At 38.3% G+C, this 22483-nt stretch overlaps 1 protein-coding gene across 2 annotated transcripts in view; it reads left to right on the forward strand.

Moving 5' to 3' along the window:
• LPCAT2 (lysophosphatidylcholine acyltransferase 2) overlaps positions 1–22483 on the forward strand; it is a 67696-nt gene that overhangs the window by 7775 nt on the left and 37438 nt on the right. Inside the window, exons 3-10 of one of the 2 annotated variants that reach the window (XM_061387235.1) lie at positions 18–235; positions 1739–1851; positions 3989–4049; positions 4932–4990; positions 6469–6503; positions 9154–9208; positions 19022–19104; positions 22294–22419. In XM_061387235.1, coding sequence (XP_061243219.1) covers positions 18–235; positions 1739–1851; positions 3989–4049; positions 4932–4990; positions 6469–6503; positions 9154–9208; positions 19022–19104; positions 22294–22419 — 750 coding nt within the window. The remainder of the gene's footprint in view (positions 1–17; positions 236–1738; positions 1852–3988; positions 4050–4931; positions 4991–6468; positions 6504–9153; positions 9209–19021; positions 19105–22293; positions 22420–22483) is intronic. The other variant, XM_061387236.1, reaches the window with a different exon arrangement.

Below are 22483 nucleotides of genomic sequence, written 5' to 3' on the forward strand. Positions count from 1 at the left end.
TATATTTATTTCCAAAGGAAAATTACTCATCCAGTCTTGAAGTTTCTAGGCCATGCCATGTTCTTCTCAATGGGGTTTGTAGTTACTGTGAAAGGAAAGATTGCAACTCCGTTGGAAGCACCAATTTTTGTCGTTGCCCCTCACTCAACATTCTTTGATGGAATTGCCTGTGTTGCAGCTGGATTACCTTCTATAGTGTCTCGAAATGAAAATGTGCAGGTGCCTCTGATTGGCAGTAAGTACTCTGTAAGACAACAGTGATAAAATATTTTCATGTTCATGCTTTAAATTTAGAAAGTTCTGTATAGTTTACTGATAAATTTTTTGAAGACTTAAAAATAATAAAACACTTCAAACATATTTCATTGCTTTTAATGAGGTATAATATCAAAAGAATGAATTTATGAAAAAAGATTAAAGACCTCCCTACCTATATACCTCATCATTCTTTTTATTTTCTTTTTAATTTTTAAACCTTTCAGATATAACTCTTTTAAATATTTATTTATTTATTTCATTTATCTTTTTGGCCGTGCCGTGCAGCATGTGGGATCTTAGTTTCCCTACCAGGGAACAAACCGGCACCCCCTGCAGGGAATGCACAGAGTCTTAACCACCAGATCACCAGGGAAATCCCCTATCATTCTTTTTAAACCTTACCTCTGCTGCTGCACCATCACTTCTTCCTGCTCCTAAGCCCAAAAGAACAGTTTTTCAATACAAAATATGGTAAATTTTTTTAAGAGAGAATGTAATTGAAGAATTTGTGAAAGCACCAGTTACCTAGTATTTCAGTGAATTTCTCTTCAGGGTATTAGGCTGATAAATGCAATAAGTCTTTTCTCCTAACTCTGTTTTCTTCATTATTGCCCCCAAATCTCCATGAGGGAAAAATGTGTAACTTGTTGAAAATTATGACGTAGAACAATAAATGCTTCCTGACATAAAAATAATGAAACAAGTGGAATGTTTTTTCCCACCAGATGCTTTGCTCTCTCCCCTGGGGATTAGTCTCTAAGTAACTGCTTCCAGTTGTCCCAAGGCTATTGCCAAGCATCAGGTGGTGAGAGGGTAGGTTTGAAAATTGCCTGATGCTGTCTTGGTACTCTAGAGAAAATGATAGCAGTTCTTACAGCTTTGTCATTCAGCTAAGAAAGACACACACACTCTCTTTCTTTTTTTTTTTTTTTAAAGATAACCACCTTGCTTTGTGTAACATGACATTTCCCCCCAAAGTTGTTTAGCAATAGATTTTTGGTGAAATGAGGTTTATTGTGCTGGGAAGCTACCTACTTAAAAGACTATTGCACTGAAAATTTTATTAAGATAAATAGCAATTGCCCCCTACCCACATGTACTATGGCTTCACATAATCAGTTTGCAATATTATTGCAGGAATATTCCCAAAATAAAACAAGACAATCTTATAGCGTATTGCGAATGTTTAATGTAAATTGAGAAGTCTTTTAGGGAGAAAATTGCATTTTTTTTTTCATATTCCTGTTGCTAACTTCTGTGAAATCAATGAAATATTTTTAGGTATAAATAGCCACCTATCCTTTTGAAGCCAGAATCTATTAATAAGTTCTAACAAACTTTGAGTTAGAGGGTTTTTTAAGTTGTTCTCTTTGATTTGCTATCTTTTTAATTTTCCATGCAATTTGTTTTATGATTTGGTATCATTTCTATAGTAGCTGTAGCCCAAAAAATGACTTATGACCTTTCATTTGTTTTAAAGGAATATTGCGGGCCTTGCAGCCAGTGTTGGTGTCCCGTGTAGATCCAGATTCTCGAAAAAACACAATAAATGAAATAATAAGGCGGGCCACATCAGGAGGGGAATGGCCCCAGGTAAAACACAATAGATGTTTATTTAAATATATTGAGAATTTATTTTTTGTACACTTGTATATATTCGTTTGGATCCACAGATAACAATATCAGGGTACACCGTATGCTAGTTGTCTTTAGCATAATAAAAGCAGGATAAATGAGTAGGGATTAAGAGGTCCTCTTCTGCATGAGATACTCCTAGAATTAAATGTATCGTTCTTTTTTATTCTCCAAACTCTTTGAACTGGTTTTCACTTTGTGTCATAAAACATAATTCTCTACCTCTGAATTTATCATTTTAAAGATGAGATACTAAAGCTCAGTTATACTCAAAAATATGGTGGGTGGGTATTTTTTGAAAGTGATTAATATCTTAAGATTATCTGAAGTATATTTAGATAGTGCTTTTCAGTTCAGGGGGCATTTCAGAATCACCTGTAGAACTTTTCTACATTTTACCATCCCATCTCCTCCTTCCCCTGGAATGGTTTTTTTTTTTTTTTAGTTTATTTATTTTTGGCTGTGTCTGGTCTTAGTTACCCCACAGCATGTGGGATCTTAGTTCCCTGCCCAGGGATTGAACCCACCTCCCCCACACATTGGAAGACAGATTATTAACTACCGGGCCATAAGGAAGTCCCTGGAATGCTTTTGAAGGTGTGGAAGGAGCAACATTTATTGCATAAATAGAGCCTCATGGGTGATTCTGATAAGTACCCCCCTGCCTTTGCCCAGGTGAAAACAAGTGATCACTAGCAGAACTCATGGTCCTGAGGTGATCTGGCTACTCGTGGTAATGTTTAGATATTAAAGTACTAAGAGGCGTATGATCAGCCAGGAGGTTTTAGAAACCAAGGCATGTGAGGAATGATTTAAAGAGTGACTGGGAAGAAATGACATTTGGAATAAGGATTTGATTTTGCTCTTTGGCTCCAAGGAATTTATCTAGGACTGGTGGGTGAAAGTAAACAAGATTTCAGTTCACTTTGCTCATTTCAAGGAACTTCCTGTCCAAAATTAGAATGGTCTGATTTGGAACCTCTTTCTGGAATGTTCAGGCATTGGCTAGGCAACCACTTGAGGGGATATTATAAAAAGAATTCAAGTATTAGAGATGCTATATGATGTTTAATGCCCCTTCTAGTTCTTGCTGCTGCTAAGTCCCTTCAGTCGTGTCCGACTCTGTGCGACCCTGTAGACGGCAGCCCACCAGGCTCCCCCGTCCCTGGGATTCTTGAGAGTTTATGATTTATTCTATATTAATTTATTCTTCATGGTATAGCTATAGAATATCCACTACATGAATTATATTTGTTATTGTATCCAACTGGAATAGGAAACCTGTTTGTTTTTTAAGTTGGAGAATGGAATCACACCTATTCACAATTTTTATTTTACAAATAACTTGTTTTATGGCAGTTTAGCTTACTAATTACTTTAATTATTACAAAATACCCATTACTAAATGCTGTGAGTGCAGGGATTTTGTTTCTGTGCTTAGCAATTTATTCATTGCTAAATTCCAGAAGTTTCAGAAAAATCAACCTGCTGTTTTATTCAGTTAATGGGGAACTGTAGTGCATAGTTTTTGTGTGGAAATCATAATATATTAAAAACTAAAAACACCTCCTCAGAAAAGAGTATTAAATTGTATTCCGTATGTCAACAAATTCAAGTAAGCATAAAGCATATTGTTGGTATTTCCTCCTTTTTTCTCAGTACAACCTGAAACTGTATCTTGTAAGAGGGAATATCATTTAATGGGAAAATTGAAGCAGAAGTAGCAAATGATTTAGTTAAAGATGTATACCAGTAGAAGAAAGAATTTAATATTGCATAAAATGAATGCAACTTTGACCATGATTCAGGGTCTACAGCTTCTTTGAACCCTTTTCAGATCATTAGCATCATCATTAAGAAACATTTACTGCATATATTCTCTCTTCAAAACTTTAATTCATTTTCAGGTTAATGGTCAGACTATACCTCTTTTAGAGCAAAACTGAACGATCTGATTCTAGGTTTCACTGAAATCAAGTGCTAGCCTTTTATTTTTGCTTTATAAAAGTTGGCAACTGTGAAGTCATAAGAAAGCAAGTATAGAGGTAATCTGTTAATTAGACTGAAATATTAAATCTATTCCTTTTCTCCCAAGATACTAGTTTTCCCAGAAGGTACTTGTACTAATCGGTCCTGTTTGATTACTTTTAAACCAGGTGAGATCAATTAAATTATGTATTGTGACAAAATAATGATTTCTCAAATGAGCTAATAATAAATATACAAACTAACTCATCAGTTTGCTTGGAGCATTTCTTATTTTCTGATAAAATGTTTTTAATACTGTCAATCCACAACTCACTCTTTTACTTTCTCTTTTGGTATCATAACACCTTCTTCTTTGGAATGTTGTGTGTATGTGTGTGTGTGTGTGTTTGAGCAGAAACCACTAGCAATTTTTCTTTTCTTCCGAGAACAACCCCCACAGACACTTGGGGTCCATGTTATCAAGTTAGAAAACCTATTTCAAAAAAAAAAAAAAAGAAAACCTATTTAAATTATCATTATAATGCTTTCAATTCCTTCTGAGGGTCATGCCTTTTTAAAATATTATGAAGTTGTGAATTTTATAGCAATTTATAATTTCATATGTCATTTAACAGTCATTACTAATATTTTAAAATGTTTTTGTACTGGCTGCTAGAATGCTCAGAACCAAAGTCAGAACTCACTCTAGCAAGTGTGGTAGTTAGTGGTTCAGCTTTTAGTTTCATCGACATTTTTTTCTCTTTATTTTATCTTTTCCTCTTAAAAAAAAATTGTTGAATAAAAGGTATTTGGAAAATGAAAACAAATGGAGATAAAAATAGTATTTTAAGTGACTTAGGCATAACATTTAATATTTTGCTTACATATTTCTAAATTTAAAAATCTCTCATTTTGGCTAACGTTAGGAATTTACCAACATTCAGCCAATAGTTTATGTGTACTCTTAAAACATTTAGTATATTTACATCATTTATTATTAATTTTTAATTCACTGTAAAACTTGTATTCATATAAAGAGCATGTTATAAAATTTCACTATGCGGTTATAGGAGCCTTCATTCCAGGAGTTCCAGTGCAGCCAATTCTCCTCAGATACCCAAACAAGCTGGTAAGCATCAAATTTTACTATGAGAAGAATCTCACCATTCCAAACAGCACAAATATCCTAGGACCCCTTTTGCTTGAATAAATTGATGAATGGGTAAATGGTGGGAACAGGTGGGCAGTCTCATTCTCCTTGCCACATTTAGTTTTTAAAAATTTGCAAGATTGGGGAGTTCCCTGGTGGTCCGGGGTTAGGACTTCACCTTCTGGTGTTGGGGGTGAAGGTTGGATCCCTGGTTGAGGAGCTAAGATCCTATGTGCCTCATGGCCAAAAAACCAGAATATAAATATCAGAAGTAATATTGTAACAAATTCAATAAAGTTTTCTTTTTAAAAGTCTGAAGCCTGGTTTATAACCTTAAAAAAAAGATACTTTCTTAAGAAAAACTTGCCAGGTAGGCACAAATTGGTTGATACCAATTTTTGATACTGCTTTTGCTATTACTAAGCTACAGGAAGATATCTCCTTAGCTTCTGCCCTGTTGTCCCTGTGATGGTATGAGTACGTCTCAGCTCCAGGGTCTCTTAGATTAGATTTGAAAAAGCTCTCACAAAGTTCTGATTTTTCATTAAGCTTGAAAGGAAAAACATCTCCTGATTCAATGGTTATTACTGGTAGAGAAGGATTGAAGTAGCAGGATAAATTTGGAAGAGGCTTGGTGTTCAATGACACTCAGTACTTAGTAGCTGAGACACTTGGCAAGTAGCTTAAATAAGAAAATAGCTGCAAAGAACTTCACATTCTACAGAAAGTCCATGTGGGCTCAGGAAATAGCCTTTGCTCCAGCAAGATGTATTGTTGTCTTCTGGATATTGGTTGTGTCACCATTTTCCTAAAGAAAGTTATTTTTTGGCAGGGAGATGGATATTTTGTTTCTGAGAGGAACTTTCTTTACTACAGAATTTACATAAAAAGGCAGGATGTAATTATTCATGCTCTATGTTATTTAAGATTGAGTTCTTGATCAACTTCCTATCAGTGGTTGATTTCTCAGCTTTGCACACTTTTAGTTAAAATTTATCAAATTTTTACTCAATATACTTCTGCCTATGGATTTGTATTTGTCATTTATCCAAATTTTTTCACTCTGTACTATTTCATTTCTATAGTCTCTTCTCCGATATAAACTTCCTTTTGAGAACTGACGTATTCTGGTTTTTGTAAGCCAATTAATTATCCAGATATGTTTTTATTAGGAAAATAGTTAAGCATACACAATCATTTAAAAAAAAAAAATTCAGATCAACTTAATTCCAGAAAAAGATACGTGGTTACATATGGATGAGAAGACAGCTCTTTGCCATGTAGATATATAATCCAAGAACTGATAGATCACTTCACTATTGTTTAGTGCTTGTTTTGCTTTTCAACATATTGCTTTTAATTCAAAAAGGAAGTATATGAATACCAATATCAAAATAAAATTTTTGGTTTTGTTTGATATTTTTTCTGTAATAGTTTAAATACTATTGTTATTCTAGGATACTGTGACTTGGACGTGGCAAGGATATACATTGTAAGTTGCTTATTATTCATTTATATAAATTTTATTTAAGTGAAGAAAGAAAGAATTTGTTTTTTTTTTTTAAGCCTTGTTTTTATAGAAGTAAAGATTTCTCATCAGAGCCTTAAATAACGGATAAGTTTCTGTAGAGAACATAACTATCTTGCCCATTAAACCCTAACGTGCAGAATTTAATGTGCAGAATTCTCCCATGTGCAGAATTCTAGTTGTTTGTCAGTTCTAATGCATATCAAGTGTTTACCAATTCTTAAGAAACATTCCAGTGATCTCATTTGCATCCTCCTTAGCTTAAATTTTGTAGTTTCATTCTCAGTGCAAATTTAACGTTATCTGGTGTCTCCATCTGTTTTTTTACCTCATTGGTTTAAATAGTCCAGAGCAGTTTAGTCATATGGCCTGAAATAGTTGTGATGTGTCTGATTTGAGTTGAGGAAATAGCTAAGCAAGTTTTCACTTCCACTCTTTGGTTTTGAGAGGCTGGGAAATCAGCAGTTTCTGTAAACAGTTAAGAGAAGAGAGGAATACTGTTTCACTGTTAAGCAAGCTGAAGTGAAATAGACCTTTTAAAAAGAGCAGAACACATAGAATCTTACTTTCTCTCAAGAAGTTCTTTTGTTTAGTTCCCCTCCCTATTCAGGTGCCTCCTTTGGTACCTGCTCAGACAACATTGACATCCCTCAGTGTTCACCTCAAGGAACCTGGCTGGCCTTGGGCTGCAGAAGAGAAAAATAAAATGACAAACCTTCCCCCAAATTAAAAAAAAAAAAAATAAGACAACATTTTGGATTTGAGGGCTTTCCCAGAGCTTATGCAGTAATGCCTTTTGATACTGTTACACACAGAGCTCAAATCATTGATGGATAGGTGACCATCACTTGGAAATATTTAAAAGAAATCATACTTTGCCTTCAAATACATTGTAGACAATCCAAACAACTTATGAAAATTAGATTTTTTTCACTACAAACTTATTTTCTCCATTTTTTGTGTATGTAAATTGCTTTGAAATAACACATTTAAATCAGAATAGATGGGCTGATTACATGTGTTAATAAACACTGATACTTGTGAGACATTTATATTCCTGTTATGCTTTAGTCCTTGGTCGTCAGAGTTAAGTAAATAACACTAAAAATAGGGCACATAAACTGTAAAGGTTATCTATTTATTCCCTTGGCTAGAATATCTTTCCTGTCATTACTAATTTCGAATTCCTGGTTTTCAGAAACAAATAGTATGAGAACATTTTAGGAAAAAAATACCTGAAAATTGAGGGATAACATATTTCTATTTCCTGAGGTATGTCATCCTCAGGGCCTTTACAGGTCTGCTTAGAGATAGTGACTTTGGGTTCATTGTGACTTTTTTTGGTTTTGCAGCTGGACCAGTGGAAATGAAGGTCAAATAGGAGATTGGGGGTAAATAGCTTGGTTAAGTATTTAATCTAGGCTTCTAACCTGAGAAGTATGTAACAGGAGGAAAAATAGGAGAGAGAATACAGCTAAGAAAGGAAAAAAATATTTTCAGAGTTAAAGATATCTTAGGATTTGTAAACAAACACAAGATCTCCTAAAGAAACAACTTTCATCTTAAGTCACGTCGCACTTGTGTGGTAACCTCCCGTTTTTACCTTATCTTCTCATCTCCATCATCTTATATTTAGCACTGTGTCTGTTATGTCCAAATCAGTTTCCCCAGTTGTCCTTGAGAATTCCATAAGAAATGCTGTTTGGTTTGTCTGTAGTGTGGACAAGTCGAGTTTCAAGAGATGTTGTGTGTGGTTTCATTTTCTTTTAATAGTGTTCAGAATTTTCAAATCAATATTTAAATCATTGAATTCCAAAGCTCTCTGTTAATCATTAAAGAAAAACTTACTTAATGAGAGAGAATGTGGATTGGCTTTTATTTTTATGGGCCCACATTTTTTTTTTCACTATTAAAAATAATTTAGTAACATAATATTCTACTCAGGAGTTTTTCTGTAGACAAATTACTATATCTTAAAATGTGACTGTGAGTAGTTTTCTCTAGGTCTAGGAGTCTTAGTTGTCAAAGAGACTTCAAATTTGGGGTTCCTTCTGCTGACCTGTGGCTCTGACCCACAAATACATATTTGGTATTGTGTTTGGCAATTTAACTTTTGAATATCAAGAATAGTTCTCTATCCTCCAATTAAAAAAAAAAATCCTATGATAAACCATGGGGGCTTCCCAGGTGGCTCGGTGATAAAGAATTTACCTGCCAATGTAGAAGATGCAAGACACAGGTTCAATCTCTGGGTCAGGAATATCCCCTGGAGAAGGAAATGACAATCCACTCCAGTATTTTTAGGAAATCCCAAGACAGAGGAGTCTGTTGGGCTACAATCCGTGGGATTGCAAAGAGTCAGACATGACAGAGCAACTGAGCACATGATAAACCATAAAGGAAAAGAATATTAAAAAGAATGTATAATAAAAAATTTTAAATATTTTAAAAAGAATAGGTCTCTAAGCCCAAAAAGTGGTAAAGCAGCAGAGTGGCATTTATAAATGCAGAGTACGTACAAAGAGTGACAAACGTTGCTTGTTTGTCAGGAAAGGATGGTTGAGCAACTTTAGGTAGTACCACATAAAAATGGCTTTCTCTCTTTTCTCCTCAGCATTCAACTTTGTGTGCTTACTTGGTGCCAGCCCTTCACAAGGGTGGAAGTTGAGGTAAGTGGTTCAAAATGTAGCCTTGAAACTTGTGGTTTGGCCTTTCTTATCATAGTGAATTTTCAGTCTGGAGAGACCAGATGTAGAAAGATTGGAAGTTAAGTTTGCCACCTTGAAAATAAGCCCTGTTCTTTTGCAAATTGTGTATCTAAACCCAAGCTGTCAGAACTAGCCCTTAAACTTGTGTTAGGAAGCACAACTTCCTAGCTTCTGGGAATTTCCAACATGTCACCACCCTGATTGGCCATATTTTCATTACTCACTCCTATCTTTTTATTCCTTTTAATGCTGACAAATAGATTTAAGGGACTAGATCTGATAAACAGAGTGCCTGATGAACTGTGGACAGAGGTTCGTGACATTGTACAGGAGACAGGGATCAAGACCATCCACAAGAAAAAGAAATGCAAAAAAGCAAAATGGCTGTCTGAGGAGGCCTTACAAATAGCTGTGAAAAAAGAGAAGTGAAAAGCAAAGGAGAAAAGGAAAGATTTACCCATTTGAATGCAGAGTTCCAAAGAATAGAAAGGAGAGATAAGAAAGCCTTCCTCAGTGATCAGTGCAAAGAAATAGAGGAAATAACAGAATGGAAAGACTAGAGATTTCTTCAAGAAAATTAGAGATACCAAGGGAACATTTCATGCAAAGATGGGATCAATAAAGCACAGAAATGGTATGGACCTAACAGAAGCAGAAGATATTAAGAAGAGGTGGCAAGAATACACAGAAGAACTTTACATAAAAGATCTTCATGACCCAGATAATCACAATGGTGTGATCACTCATCTAGAGCCAGATATCCTGGAATGTGAAGTCAAGTGGGCCTTAGAAAGCATCACTACGAACAAAGCTAGTGGAGGTCATGGAATTCCAGTTGAGCTCTTTCAAATCCTGAAAGATGATGCTGTGAAAGTGCTGCACTCAATATGCCAGCAAATTTGGAAAACTCAGCAGTGGCCACAGGACTGGAAAAGGTTAGTTTTCATTCCAATCCCAAAGAAAGGCAATGCCAAAGAATGCTCAAACTACCACACATTCCACTCATCGTACATGCTAGCAAAGTAATGCTCAAAATTCTCCAAGCCAGGCTTCAGCAATACGTGAACCATGAACTTCCAGATGTTCAAGCTGGTTTTAGAAAAGGCAGAGGAACCAGAGATCAAATTGCTAACATCCACTGGATCATGGAAAAAGCAAGAGAATTCCAGAAAAACATCTACTTCTGCTTTATTGACTATGCCAAAGCCTTTGACTTTATTGTGTGGATCACAATAAACTGTGGAAAATTCTGAAAGAGATGGGAATACCAGACCATCTGACCAGCCTTTTGAGAAACCTATATGCAGGTCAGGAAACAACAGTTAGAACTGGACATGGAACAACAGAATGGTTCCAAATAGGAAAAGGAGTATATCAAGGCTGCATATTGTCACCTTGCTTATTTAACTTATATGCAGAGTACATCATAAGAAACGCTGGGCTGGAAGAAGCACAAGCTGGAATCAAGATTGCCGGGAGAAATATCAATAACCTCAGATATGCAGATGACACCACCCTTATGGCAGAAAGTGAAGAAGAACTAAAGAACCTCTTGATGAAGGTGAAAGAGGAGAGTGAAAAAGTTGGCTTAAAGCTCAACATTCAGAAAACGAAGATCATGGCATCTGGTCCCGTCACTTCATGGGAAATAGATGGGGAAATAGTGGAAACAGCGTCAGACTTATTATTTTGGGCTCCAAAATCACTGCAGATGGTGATTGCAGCCATGAAATTAAAAGACACTTACTCCTTGGAAGGAAAGTTATGACCAACCTAGATAGCATATTGAAAAGCAGAGACATCACTCTGCCAACAAAGGTCCGTCTAGTCAAGGCTATGGTTTTTCCAGTGGTCATGTATGGATGTGAGATTTGGACTATAAAGAAAGCTGAGCACTGAAGAATTGATGCTTTTGAACTGTGGTGTTGTAGAAGACTCTTGAAAGTCCCTTGGACTGCAAGGAGATCCAACCAGTCCATCTTAAAGGAGATCATTCCTGAGTGTTCATTGGAAGGACTGATGCTAAAGCTGAAATTCCAATACTCTGGCCACCTGATGCAAAGAGCTGACTCATTGGAAAATACCCTGATGCTGGGAAAGATTGAGGGCTGGAGGAGAAGGGGACGACAGAGGATGAGATGGTTGGATGGCACCGACTCAATGGACATGAGTTTGGGTAAACTCCAGGAGTTGGTGATGGACAGGGAGGCCTGGCATGCTGTGGTCCATGGGGTCACAAAGAGTCAGACACAACTGAGCAACTGAACTGAACTGAATGCTGACCTCTGCCAAGTTTCATGATAAGCCTTCACATCCTGACCAAAGGAGCTACAGTAGCTGGTGGAACCCCTCAGCTTCTTGAAGATTTATGTTCCGTGAAATCTGAGAGATTGTGAGAGAGGTACAGAGTCAGAAACTCTCATTTTTAGAATAGTCTGTACATGGAAAACCTGAAGAAATCGTGTTATGTGAGCCATTAAGGCAGAAGAGCCATAAAGGTAGCTCATATCATCATTCACAGGACACTTTTTCACGTTCAGTGACAGTGGCAGGTGGGGAGTGGAGGAGTAATTAGAATGTTCTGAAAATTCTGACCAGATTTTTAAGACTTTGAAGATTGATTCCAAGAACTCTGCTTAGTTTCTAGGGATGACATGGAATAATGGGCCTTTGAGTTCAGAATCTTGTTGGCTTTGGTGATACCCTTAAGTAGCTTCTGAATAGAGGATCACAATAGTGGTTCTCCAGATTTTTGCTTGGATTTTCCAATTGCATGCACAGCTTTTGTAATGAAAACCCTAAGTTTGTATATGTAATTCAGAGTCCTGAGTGGGGGCCAGTGCTCTAAGTGACAAGACTGTGGAATTTAAGTTATAAGAATCTTATTTTACCTTGTTGGATAGCTTGGTTATTCAGCCATTTAGATGTCAATAATGCCAAATGTTGTAGGAGCTCAAATTATGTCAGAGTGAGTTTGACTACAATGAAATTTTCTTGAGACTTGCAAGTTGCTTGCCTGCCATGAAAATACTTGTTTATTAATTACATGTCACACTTCCCCACTTTTAAACCAGCTCAATATCTTTCCATGTGACCAGAAAACACTAGATCTTAGATGTTTCTAGAGAAACAGGTTCAATTTCCTGAGTCTATGAAATAAACTGACAACAAGCAGATTAATGCGGAAAAGATATATACAAATTTATTCATCTGTATCCTAATAAGTTTAGAAAGTATGAGGAGAAGCAAATTAATCAGATTTCTTTTTCTGAGACTTCTCAGTGCCTTTGAAATGTTTGACCACTGAACCCCTTTTCTCTCTGGAAAGCTCCTAGAACCAGTGTTCCATAGAATAGCATTTTGGGAAACCTTGTTGGGAAGAAATATCTTATTACTTCTAAGTACTCTGAGCACTGCTCTTCCTTCTTGAATAGCTTCTCAGATAGCTAGCCCTGTTTTCTTAATCAAAAAAGGAAAAGAAAACCCAAACATAAAACAGCCATACTATCTTCCCTGCAAATTCAGAGATACTGTTTTTATATATGTGTGTGAGAAGTCACTCATTCATGTCTGGCTCTTTGTGATCCCATGGATTGTAGCCTGCCAGACTCCTCTGTCCATGAGATTTTCCAGGCAAGAATACTGGAGTGGGTTGCCTTTTCCTTTTCCAGGGGATCTTCCTGACCCAGGGATCAAACCCAGGTCTCCTGCATTGCAGGCAGATTCTTTACCACTGAGCCACCTGGGAAGCTCATCTATATATATAGCTATAACTATATATATAACTATATAACTATATATTGGAGAAGGCAATGGCACCCCACTCCAGTGTTCTTGCCTGGAAAATCCCATGGACAGAGGAGCCTATAACTATATAACTATATATAGAGTTCCTTCCTCTTAAGTTACCCCTCTTTAGCTAAGATCTGGCAGTAGGTGTGGAAATGCACACAGAACTGTTCATTTCTTTCGTCTAGCACACGTATCAGTGGTCAAATTCTGTTACAACAGAGGTATGCAAATTCCTCGTGCTTTTGCCCTGACCATTGTTACCACATTTCCTTTCTGGGTCGGGGCTCGCTTTCTTTCTTTTCAATTACAGCATTTGCATCCTCCTACCAGTTCTTAGACCATTCAGATAATATTTTCTGCAAAGCAAAGAATATATCCTTTGTTCGATGACTTCACACTCAAAACAGCTTTCAACCAGTTGAAAACAGCTGAATAGGTAGGGATTTGAGGTGTAAGAATTGAAGATGGAAATTTGTGGAGTTCAAATTGGGTATTCTTGTTTTTGTTGTTGTTGTTTAGTTGCTCAGTCGTGTGCAACTCTTCTGTGACCCCATGGACTGTAGCCCACCAGGCTCCACTGTCCGTGGGATCCCAGGCAAGAATACTGGAGTGAGTTGCCATTTCCTTCTCCAGGGAGTCTTCCAACTCAGGGATCAAACCTGCATCTCATTCACTGGCAGATGGATTCTTTACCACTGCGCACCCGGAAGCCCAAATTCTTATTTTAATTGTAATTTGAAGTTTATGAGTCTGCCTTTCACCCAGGGGACTCCTAGCTACTTTATGACTTTTGAATATGTTAATTCCTCACTGCTGCTGCTGCTGCTAAGTCACGTCAGTCGTGTCCAACTCTGTGCAACCCCATAGACGGCAGCCCACCAGGCTCCCCCGTCCCTGGGATTCTCCAGGCAAGAACACTGGAGTGGGTTGCCATTTCCTTCTCCAATGCATGAACGTGAAAAGTGAAAGTGAAGTCGCTCAGTTGTGTCAGACTCTTCTCGACCCCATGGACTGCAGCCCACCAGGCTCCTCCGTCTGTGGGATTCTCCAGGCAAGAGCACTGGAGTGGGGTGCCGTCGCCTTCTCTGAATCCCTCACTGGTGGGCTGTAATTGCAAAATGTATCCCAGAGGCCCACCAGGCACTAAGTATATGCGCACCATGGCTCAAGACTCTCGCAAGGGGCTTCCCTGGTGGTCCAATGCTTATGACTATTTTTGCTTTGCAAACTTTGCAAATAAGTTCATCTGTACCATTTTTCTAGATCCCAAATACAAGTGATATTATATGGTGTTTGTTTTTCTCTTTCTGACTTACTTCACTCTGTATGACAAGCTCTAGGTCTATCTACATCTCTGCAAATGGCACTATTTCAAAGAACTGCACATTTCTTAAGATTCATCTGTTAAAATCCTTTTCTGTTACTTAGAGGAGGAAAAGATTGATTGTAGTATCATTACTAATCAATCTTCCTCTTGTCATCATTTATTTAATAGAAAGGAATGCGCTCATGTGGTCATTAAATAACGAATAAACCAGCTTTACTGGTTCAGAGTATTCATGCAAAAGACTGGCTCTGGGTAACAGAGAGCCTTAAACAATGCTTGGGAGAATTGGGGCTTAATCTTGTGTGGAGTCTAAGGCCCTTGAGGAGGTACTTTTGGGACCAAAAGTACAAAGGATGCTAGTGTGGGAAGCAGTCCAGTTAGACTCTGACCTCCTCCTCGTCTGGGTCGAAATGGTACAGAGTAAATAGAGTAAGGGAGGAGAGAAGATTGCAGTGAGGAGGGGAATGGACCTGGGGAGCCTATCTCAGGTGCAGTGGGAAAGTGAATTGAAGTTCACACGGGATGCTCTAGGGGAGGAGAGATTTCCCTCTACCTATCCAGGTTCGATTCCTGGGTCTATGAAATAGACTGACAACAGGCTGATTAACAGCAGAAAAGATATATACAGATTTATTAACTTTCCATATGGTATGCACAAGGGCATCACAGGGGATAAAAAGTGAATACCCAAAAAAAGTGAGATTTGAGTACCTTATTATTTCCCATGGGCAGAGGAGCCTGGTAGGCTGCAGTCCATGGGGTCACGAAGAGTTGGACACAACTGATTGACTTCACTTTCACTTTTCACTTTCATGCATTGGAGAAGGAAATGGCAACCCACTCCAATGTTCTTGCCTGGAGAATCCCAGGGATGGGGGAGCCTGGTGGGCTGCCGTCTATGGGGTCACACAGAGTCAGACGTGACTGAAGCAACTTAGCAGCAGCAGCAGCAGCAGCATACCTTATTATTAATAATGAAAGCAAGGGAGGGAAGGGCATAGGCCACTTAGGGGAGAATAAATGATTTTTAAGAAAGAACAGTAGGCTCTTAGAAGAGATGGGAGATGTGATGGTGTGTGATAAAGTTTGTCTGGGTATGATGTTGCCTTCTGGTCTCCTCCCCTCTGATGAGAGTCAGTCTTGCCTGTATGATGAAACTCCCTAGGAGGAGATTTAGGACAATTAAGTTCTTTTTGTAAGATCTGTCATAGGCAGATAAGGGGAATTTAGAGAAAGCCCCTCCCTCCATTGCTGTTTTTAAGTGTCTTCAGCTTAAAATAATCAATATATCTAAGAGGCATATTTGGTGTGGCATGTCCTGAACTCCTTCACTGTCTTCTTTCTAAAGTTGAAAATGAAGTGTCATTGAAATGAAAGTGGAATTGCAACTTGAGACACAAGGACCATGTTTGAAACAGGAAAATAGGACGGCAGCAGGTCAAAGAGGGATATAAGAGGACTTCCAAGTACCAGTGAGGTTCGATTTAAATAACTTGATCCTCACCCATCACATCGACAATAAAAAAAAAAAAATAGACTTGGTGTTAAGATCACATATTTTGGCCCACCTGCACAAACTAGAAGGATAAAAGATCTTCAATATAATAAACCAAAAAATTTTTTGTCTCATTGCAGCATGTGGGATCTTAGTTCCCTGACCAGGGATTGAACCCATGTCCCCTGCAGTGGAAGTGTGGCATCCTAACCACTGGACTGCCAGGGAATTCCCAAAAAAGTACTTTTATATTTGGAGCCAGCATGGTCACCTTGAGAAATTACATAATTTTTCAAGCAGCTCCAAGGACTTGAACATGAGTTTGTAGTAGCCTCAGCCAATGAGGTTTTGTACCTTTGCTGAGCATCTCTCAGTTAGCATCACTCTCTAACAGGAGTAGGAAGGCAGGATCAGGAGAGGTGACTGAGCATGTGATTAGCACCCTGCATATGGCGGGAGTGGCAGATTTAGGTGACAGAAAGGTCATATAGAAGTGTCTGACTCCCAAAGTCCAGTGTAGACAGGCAGACAGATGTTGCCAGGAGGGGGTGGATAGAGAGGGATGAATAGGTGCTGAGAGAGACCATCAGGTTCTTGGAGTTTCTGCATGACTAGGTTAAGGGAGGAGTAAACACTGATAGATAATGAGAAAGTCTCATGGAAAACCTTGTCAGAATGGCCAAGGCGGGGTTGAGAAGGGTATCTATGGCCAGGTGAAGGGGCTGTGAAATCAAGATAGGCCATCAGTGTGGATACTGAGGATAGCAAGAGAAGATAAAGGTAGAAACTTTGTGGTAGAAAATTTGTGGTTGGGGTCACTGGGGTATTTAGGTGTGTATTAGGGTTCAGTGATAGATAATGGCAATCATGTTACCCTCTCTCTGGCTGATCTTCCTTCCAAATAAAAGATATGTTAATGCAGTGAACGTTGAATGACTTTGTACAAATTGGAAATGTGATATAGAGGACAAAGTCTTCTCCAAGGAGAAGTGACTTATTAGAATTTCCACTGAATGGCTTTTCAGAAGGGTTGGGGGCCTCCAAGACCTATGAGTGTCAAATCCAGACTGTTAATTATTTTGGACTCTCAGTGGAATTTGTTTTTGTGGAAAATACTTCCAGCACTAAAAGCAACCAAACTCATAGTTCATTGTATTGTGTTCGGTTAGCAGTGTAACAGCAATTTATTTTTTTAGGGTTTTCAATATGTGCTTTTATGACCCACCAATCAAGTGTATTATAAATGATCCTTTGGCTTTTTAAAAATGAATAGTTATTCGACAATTTAAAATTTTAATTGATCATATTATTTTGTTAGTTTTTCTGTGAACATCTCTTTTAACATAGTTTTCTCCCTTGGATTTTATCCTAAGCAACCGTAAGAGATTTTAACCTGAACATGATGGAGGGAACTTTTGGAAATATTTATTTGCATTGTTTGTTGCTCTGGATATATAAGTGATGTGGGGACCTCTGGTGGCTTAGTTTATTTTTCCAGCTTAAAGAATGACTGGGTACTAAGTGAAAAGCTAGACTTAGAAGTCCAGTTGAAAAGGACGGAATCTAGTCAATTTTTTTCCTTTGACACTAGAGGTAATTGAGGCCTATAAAGGCTAAATGACTTTTCCAGGATCTCGCATAGCAGAGCCAAGGCGTCAACCCAGGCCCATGCTGTCTCCGCACTGTGACATTGTCCTCTTGGAGAGGATGTTAAAAAAAAAATGTGAGAAGTAAAGTGACATTATCCTATGATTTCTGTCCATTTTATCCTAAAAATGTCCCTTGGGTCCATTCTGGCCTCTATATCCTCCCTCCCTCTGCTCATGTTATTACCATCACTCACGTTGATTGCAGTTGTCTCCAGGGCTCCTCCCTGCTCTGAGCCCCTTCCCCTTTGGTTATCCACTCCCTGCCACCGAAGTTACTGCTCAAAAACTCTGAGCCTCTTCCCCTTTGGTTATCCACTCCAAGAGTCGGGCCGACTGAGCGACTTCACTTTCAGTTTTCACTTTCATGCATTGGAGAAGGAAATGGCAACCCACTCCAGTGTTCTTGCCTGGAGAATCCCAGGGACGGGGGAGCCTGGTGGGCTGCCGTCTATGGGGTTGCACAGAGTTGGACACGACTGAAGCGACTTAGCAACGGCAGCTATTGACAAGATCATGCTTATCCTCAAAAACTCAAGATCAAGTGTTCGCTTTTCTGTAAAACCTCTTTGATTGCTTTTTCCAGCCCCTTGACCAAATTAATCATTTCCTGTCACTCATGCTCATACTCCAGGAGAGTTGTAAAGTATGACAGGCCTTGGGCTGAATCCTGGTCATGTGACCTATATAACTTTAAGTAAGTTAATTAAGCCCTATCATTAAGGGTAATGATAGTTAGTGTGTGTTGTGTCAGTCTACCCTATTAAGATATGTATCTTCTTTAGAGCAGGAGTTAGGGTCCTGTTCTTACCTGATACATAGTAGGTGCTCAAAAAATCTAAAATGACTTAAATACAGTACCAGAACCTTGTTAATGTTAGAAGACTATAATCAAAAACAAGGACAGTATCAATGAGGTATCACAGAATATCACGTGGAGAAAAAAAGTAAAATTTAAAATGATAAAGGAAAACATGATGTTAGACAAAAGATAGAAAGCCCACATAGGGTTAAAAAACAAGCAGAAGAAATGATAAAACAAAATTTGATCAAGTGATAAAGTATGATTGATATAGGAATGGATGGAGAAGATAAACTGCAAAAAACAAAGTGCTACTCCTAATAACATTTTCAAACACAAAGGCTGGGTGGGAGAAAAGGCAGCTTTGAGAATAAGATCTGAGCAGTTTCAGCTTTATGACTTCCAGAATTCCAGACATTGACTCATTTCATCCTCACCACAACCAGGGATGTGGGTGATCATAGCCCTCTTTTTAGAGTTGAGGAGACAGTTCAGAAAACTTAAAGGTCATAATAGTTAACATACAGAAAGACCCAGAGCTTGAATTCACATCTCCTGAGTCCAAGCACAGTGTGTTCTTTACATTTTATCTTGTAACCTGTGTGCTAGAAAGGCAGGGGATTTCATATAATGACAGCTTATAAACTAATTTATTTAGCAATTAAAGTATTAGGCCTCACAATTGTAATGGAAAGGTTTATTTGCCTTTCAGTTTATGCCTGTTCAAGTACCAAGTGATGAAGAAAGAAGTGATCCTGTCCTTTTTGCCAGTACAATCCGGAATGTAATGGCAGAGTAAGTATCTATATGTGATTGTAATCAGTAAATAGTTTTTAAATTATTGGTAAATGACATTTACTATTGTTTGAAGTTTTTGTTTTTTCTTTCTGAGGGCCTCATTCCCCAACTCATTTTGGTAAGGAAAAAGAACGTGCCCAGGAATGTAGTCAGTAAGACAGTCTATAAATATTTTCCCAGATGTAACCCCAAACTATTGGTAACATGCCTCTGCCAGAATGGGAGCAGGAAGGGTACATGACCCAGAAGAAACCAGCCAGTGACTTCTAAAGGATGGATTCCCCCAACCTGGCCTGTCACCATCAGCCAAAGATGGTCTGAGCCGTTCATGCCATGACCCACCTTCTATCCTCTCGGCCTCCATGTAGCTGCTGAGGTTGGGTGTTTCAAAGGCATAAATGATTACAGCACTGAAAAGGAAAAAGTCTGCAAGGAATGCACTAGCTGCCTAAAAAAGGGGAAAAGTCACCCTCACTAAGGGGATGGCTATAATTTAGGATTTAGAAACTGCAAAACATAAGCCAAGTGTTTTCCTGCACATCAAGGAGTTTTAACTGATTGCTCTTCTGATTATATAAATTACCTCTCCTCCTATAATGAAAGAGTGTTATATTGAGTTCATTTTTTCTCAAAAACCCTGATGAACTTTTTTGCCAACCCAATACTGTCCTCACCACCCAGGCAGTCTCAGAGCCCTCCAGGTGTGTACACGCTTTCCCAGCACCACCTCCCTCAGTCATGTCCAGCAGTGGGTTTGGAGCTAATAAACCAGCTGTATTTATTCTCTTAGTGAAAATGCAATGAGAACTCTGAATTTAGCTTCATAGCTGAATTTGGCATTATAAACAAGATTATATACATTATATCAATATGTTTATGTATATTATATATATTAATACTTCACAGGAAACTAACTTTATTTTCAAAAAAAAAATGTCTAAGTCTTTGGCTGAAAAAGTTTTGTTACTGTATGTCCCAGCATGTAGTTGATTTACCTAGTTTCTTGAGCAGCTACAAAATTTGCTTTGATATTGTTTTCTTCCCTCTTCCCTTGTGTTTTCATAGTAGCTTATGTCCAAAAGTTAGGAAGGAAGATAAGTATAAGGAAATGACATAATTTATATGAGTTATTTTGGCTTCCTGAAATGTCTAAAAACATTTTTTTGTGTGTGCCTAAAAACAGAGGAAGGATTTGTTTAAGCATCCTTTTCCTGGATTTGGAGGCATGGAGGTAGAAGGGCCTTGGATAAAGAATAAGGAAGCAGATTTCCCTGGTGGTCCAGTAGTTAGGACACCATGCTTCCAGCACAGGTGGTGCGGGTTCAATTCCTGTTTGGGGAACTAAGATCCCATATGCTGCATAGGGTGACCAAAAAAAAAAAAAAAAAGAGCAAGAAAGACCTCAATTAGTTGCACAAGCTTGGACAAGTTCCCTCCAAGGCTCCTTTCCTCATGTGTAAAAGTGGGAGTTCTAATCCTTGCTTGGCCTTTCTCATGGTTTTGGTTATTATGAGAGTCAAGTAGGAAAGTATTTGTTGAATGCATTTGAAATGGTAAAGAGCCAAGTCAAAGTAAGTCATGGTGGTCGACCACCAATAAATATTTACCAAGTGCTATGCTAGACCATTTACTTGTGTTATGTAACATAATATTCACAGCAGCTCTGAGACTGGTGAGGAACAGAGGCTCTGAGGGCAAAGTGTTTTGTTCAAGACCATGGTGGATAGTGAGAGTCTCTGGCATGCATGCTCCATCACTAAGTCAGGTTCAACTCTTCTGCGACCCCATGGACTGTAGCCCGCCAGGCTCCTCTGTCCATGGGATTTTCCAGGCAAGAATACTGGAGTGGGTTGCCATTTCCTTCTCTAGGGGAACTTCCCCACCCAGGGCTTGAACCTGGGTCTCCTGCATTGGCAGGCAGGTTCTTCACCACTGAGCCACCAGGGAAGTGAGAGTCTCTTGACTGGGATTCAGAGCCATACTTCATGTTACCAAAGCCCAAGTTCTTGACTGTTTTGTTCTGTTCACTGTTATAATTCCTGAAGTGTTTTTTAATTCTTCATATTTTTTACACCAAATAGTTATTAATCAAAACAGCTTAGTTGCAGGTAAGAAAAAAATGTTTATTCATATTGCATTCATTGAAAATTTAATGTTCTTAGCCATGATTCAGCAAAATCAAATAACAGCTGATGACATAATGTTATGATTGTCACTGAATAGGTGTGAGTAAAACTTTAGCCAAGAGGGATCTGCAGGAAATTTATGTACTGCACAGGTGTTCTTCTTGTCACTCAAGTGTCTTTTCAAGTTCTTGTTAATATGTATTTTTGCCAAGTCTGGTTCCCTATTAGTAGATCTCTGAGCAGGAGGGAGGTAGTTGGAGTTGTGCACCTCTTTAAGGATGGAGGGTGTTTAGCTTTGTAAGAAATATGATCTTATTATCAGTTCTGTTCAGTATTTTTTGAAGATTGCTGGGTAGCAAGAAGACAATCTTCAAACTTAAAAGATGAAAAAATGCAGATGACTAGTGATCTGTATAAACTATTCACTTATAATATCTAGGTGTCATTTATCTGTTTAAATAGCATGTCCATAGGGATTCTTAGTTGGTCTTTAAAATAACCAGGGTTATTTTAAGGAAATAACCAGGGTTATTTAAGGAAATGGCGGGTTGCCATTTCCTTCTCCAGGGGATCTTCTTGACCCAGTGATCAAACCCGTGGCTCCAGCCATCTCCTGCATTGTAGGCGGATTCTTTACCACTGAGCCACTAAGGAAGCCCACAGTAACCCAGTGGAGGAAGTGACTATTCTACGCACAGGTGAGAACAGTGAGGCTTAGGTTAAGTGCCAAAAGTGCCACAGCTGGTAAAAGACTCCATAGAGTCTTGAACTTAAGTTTTCTCATTACTTTCCATGGACTGAAGTCAACTACTATTATCATTGTAGTCAAAACACAAAACTGGTGAACTGGCAGAGCACACAGACATGAGGAGATTGACTTGGGCCACAGTAAATCTGTGAAGTAAAGAAATATGTGTCTTTGGCAATAACAAGCCAAAGCCACTGGTTCAAAAGGTAGTAAATACTTTTCCATTTACTGTTTGTTGACCAATTCAAGCTTACTGAAAAATCATCACCTTTTTAAAAAAGTTGAATTTGTTTGCTTTTTAATACTTTATAGAGCTCTGAAAATTCCAGTAACAGATCACACCTACGAAGACTGCAGATTGATGATTTCAGCTGGCCAGTTGACACTGCCTATGGAAGCTGGGTTGGTGGAATTTACCAAAATCAGCCGGAAATTGAAGTAAGCATATTTTTAAATCACCACACTTTCCTAAAGGTGTCTGAAAGAGATCTGAAATCCTGTA

Source organism: Bos javanicus, chromosome 18 (genome assembly GCF_032452875.1).
Source record: "Bos javanicus breed banteng chromosome 18, ARS-OSU_banteng_1.0, whole genome shotgun sequence".
Taxonomy (NCBI): domain Eukaryota; kingdom Metazoa; phylum Chordata; class Mammalia; order Artiodactyla; family Bovidae; genus Bos; species Bos javanicus.